The sequence below is a fragment of the Odocoileus virginianus genome, chromosome 10 (assembly GCF_023699985.2).
Source record: "Odocoileus virginianus isolate 20LAN1187 ecotype Illinois chromosome 10, Ovbor_1.2, whole genome shotgun sequence".
Taxonomy (NCBI): domain Eukaryota; kingdom Metazoa; phylum Chordata; class Mammalia; order Artiodactyla; family Cervidae; genus Odocoileus; species Odocoileus virginianus.
The window spans coordinates 11445669-11448624 of NC_069683.1; the positions used below are offsets into that span (position 1 = coordinate 11445669).

At 40.9% G+C, this 2956-nt stretch overlaps 1 protein-coding gene across 1 annotated transcript; it reads right to left on the minus strand.

The window, feature by feature from the left end:
• Window positions 1-345: 345 nt before the first annotated feature.
• On the minus strand, window positions 346-1275 carry LOC110148484 (olfactory receptor 4A47-like). Its single transcript, XM_020910494.2, has one exon. The coding sequence runs from the start codon at window positions 1273-1275 to the stop codon at window positions 346-348; it is 930 nt and encodes a 309-aa protein (XP_020766153.2).
• Between the last annotated feature and the right edge of the window lie 1681 nt (window positions 1276-2956).

Below are 2956 nucleotides of genomic sequence, written 5' to 3' on the forward strand. Positions count from 1 at the left end.
TATAATTGCAATTTTTAATGTAATTATCATAAATTTGTTCAAGAAAAAGAAATCAGAATCAAATTTTAAAATGGCTTCCCTGGTAGCTAATATTGTAAAGAATCTTCCTGCAATGGGAGAGACCTGGATTCAATTGCTGGGTTGAGAAGATCACATGGAGGAGAGCATGGCAATTCACTCCAGTATCCTTGTCTGGAGAATCCCGTGGACAGAGGAGCCTGGCAGGCTGCAGTCCATGCAGTTGCAAACAGCTGACATGACTGAGTGACTGAGCACAAAATGCTTCTGCATTCAGAGGAGATGTCCCCTGATGTCAAATGACTTCTTCCATAGTAATCAGTGCACTTACTTAAAATGAGATATGATGTTCCTTCTCCAGACCTTCTTCATGGCATTACTTAACTCAGAATTTCTTAGACTGTAGATTAATGGGTTCAGCATGGGACTTATGACTGTATAAAACACACTCAATGATTTGTCAATGGGGAAGGTCTTAGCAGGTCTTGCATACATGAAAATGCAGGGAACAAAGAAGCAGACAACCACAGTGATGTGGGAACCACAGGTCTGGAGGGCTTTCCGCCTCCCTTCCTGACTCAGGTTCTTCAGAGAGTGCAGGATGACTCCGTAGGAGATGAGTAAGAGCAGAAAAACAAGAGTGCAGATCAGTCCTCCATTGGCCAACACTAAGATGCCAATGATATAAGTGTCAGTACAGACGAGTTTCAGTAAAGGGAACATGTCGCAGATAAAGTGATCAATGACATTGGGGCCACAGAATGGGAGCCTGTAAATAGTACCAAGTTGAATAATTGAGTGCAGAAAACCCCCAACCCAGGATACCACCAGCAGCACAACACACACCCTCTGCCTCATGATCACCAGATAATGCAAGGGCTTACAGATGGCCACATAGCGGTCATAGGCCATCACCAGCAGAAGTACAATCTCTGATCCACCAAAAAAGTGCTCTGTAAACAGTTGAGTCATGCAAGATTCAAATGATATGATTTTTTCCCTTAAGAACAAGTCTGAAATCATTCTAGGTGTAATACAAGAAGAATAAGTGACATCCATAAATGATAAGCTAGCAAGAAAAAAGTACATCGGTGAGTTCAAGGTCTTACTGACAGTTATAGTCACAATAATGACCAGGTTGCCTATCAGGGTCAAAATGTAGAAGAGCAAGAACATAACAAAAAGGAGTTTCTGTTCCTTTGGATTCTGTGTGAGGCCCAGGAGGACAAAGTAAGTTACATTGTTCCTTGATTCCATCTAGTCTGGACAGGAGCTGAGTTCAGGTATTAGAAGCAGTTGGTCTAAAAGACAAGGGGAAAAACATTCAAATTGAAAAAAAAAAACACTTAAACGGGAAAACACTTAAAAGCACAATTGTTTATTTACACATTCACTTGAAGAATGTATGTAGAACATCTATTTGTGTCTAATATGTCACGAACATTTTGATTACAAGTTGAGTAAGGCATAGTTTCTTTCCCTCAGTGATATGGTACATAACAAGGGATCAGGCAATTTCAGACCCAAGTTATATATGCCACTAATATGTGGCTTCCCTGGTGCTCAGATGGTAAAGAATCTGCCCGCAGTGCAGGAGACCTAGGTTTGATCCCAGGATTGTTAACATCCACTGGAGGAGGAAATGGCAACCCACTTCATTATCTTGCCTGGAAAATTCCATGGAGAGAGGAGCCTGGCAAATTATAGTCCAAGCAGTCACAAAGAATCAGACATGACTGAGAAACTTTATTTTTTTTTTTGATGACTATCACACAGTGCTTAGGATCACAGGTCCTTCAGATGGTAAAAGCGTCTGCCTACAATGAGGGAGACCCAGGTTTGATCCCTGGGTCAGGAAGATCCCCTGGAGAGGAAATAGCAACCCACTCCAGTACTCTTGCCTGGAAAACCCCATGGAGGGAGGAGCCTGGTAGGCTACAGTCCATGGGGTCGCAAAGAGTTGGACACAACTGAACGACTTCACTTTCACTTTCCTTCACTTTAGGAGTATATCAAACTGTAATCAAAGAAGGCTTCCTGGAGGAAGCAATGCTTTGGTTGAGTTTTTAAAAAATTGAAAGCATAAAATAGATGGGAGAAAATTCCATGAAAATGTGCATCACTTATAGAGTCAGAAAGTATAATAAATTAGATCCACTTAAGGTAATTTACAGTGTAGGTAGATCAAACTGTGAACAGAAGATCCTTGTCCTGAATTGTCTCAAACCTCACTGACACTTCTTAGGTCTTTAGGTGGATATTTCCCTTTTCCTGACCAGTAAATGCTACCACAGTCTAATTTTGGGTCAGTCCCTTTCTCCCCTAATTTTCAAACATGTGTATGCAATAGGCTGCATATTGTCACCCTGGTTATTCAACTTAGATGCAGAGTACATCATGAGAAACACTGGACTAGATGAAGCACAAGCTGGAATCAAGATTTCCGGGAGAAATATCAATAACCTCAGATACGCAGATGACACCACCCTTATAGCAGAGAGTGAAGAATTATAGAGCCTCTTGATGAAAGTGAAAGAATAGAGTGGAAAAGTTGGCTTAAAATGCAACCTACAGAAAACTAAGATCCTGGCATCTGGTCCCATCACTTCATGACAAATAGACGGGGAAACAGTGGAAACATTGATAAACTTTATTTTGGGGGCTCCAATATCACTGTAAATGATGACTGCAGCCATGAAATTAAAAGACATTTGCTTCTTGGAAGAAAAGTTGTGACCAAAATAGACAGCATATTAAAAAACAGAGACAATAAATTTGCCAACAAACCTATCCATCTAGTCAAAGGTATGGTTTTTCCAGTAGTCATGTATGGATGTGAGAATTGGACTATAAAGAAAGCTGAGCACTGAACAATAGATGCTTTTGAACTGTGGTGTTGGAGAAGACTCTTGAGAGTCCATTGGACTGCAAGGAGATC

Bases quoted from the DNA above. Each gene is read 5' to 3' on its own strand.
- LOC110148484 (XM_020910494.2), bottom strand. From the start codon at position 1,275: ATGGAATCAAGGAACAATGTAACTTACTTTGTCCTCCTGGGCCTCACA.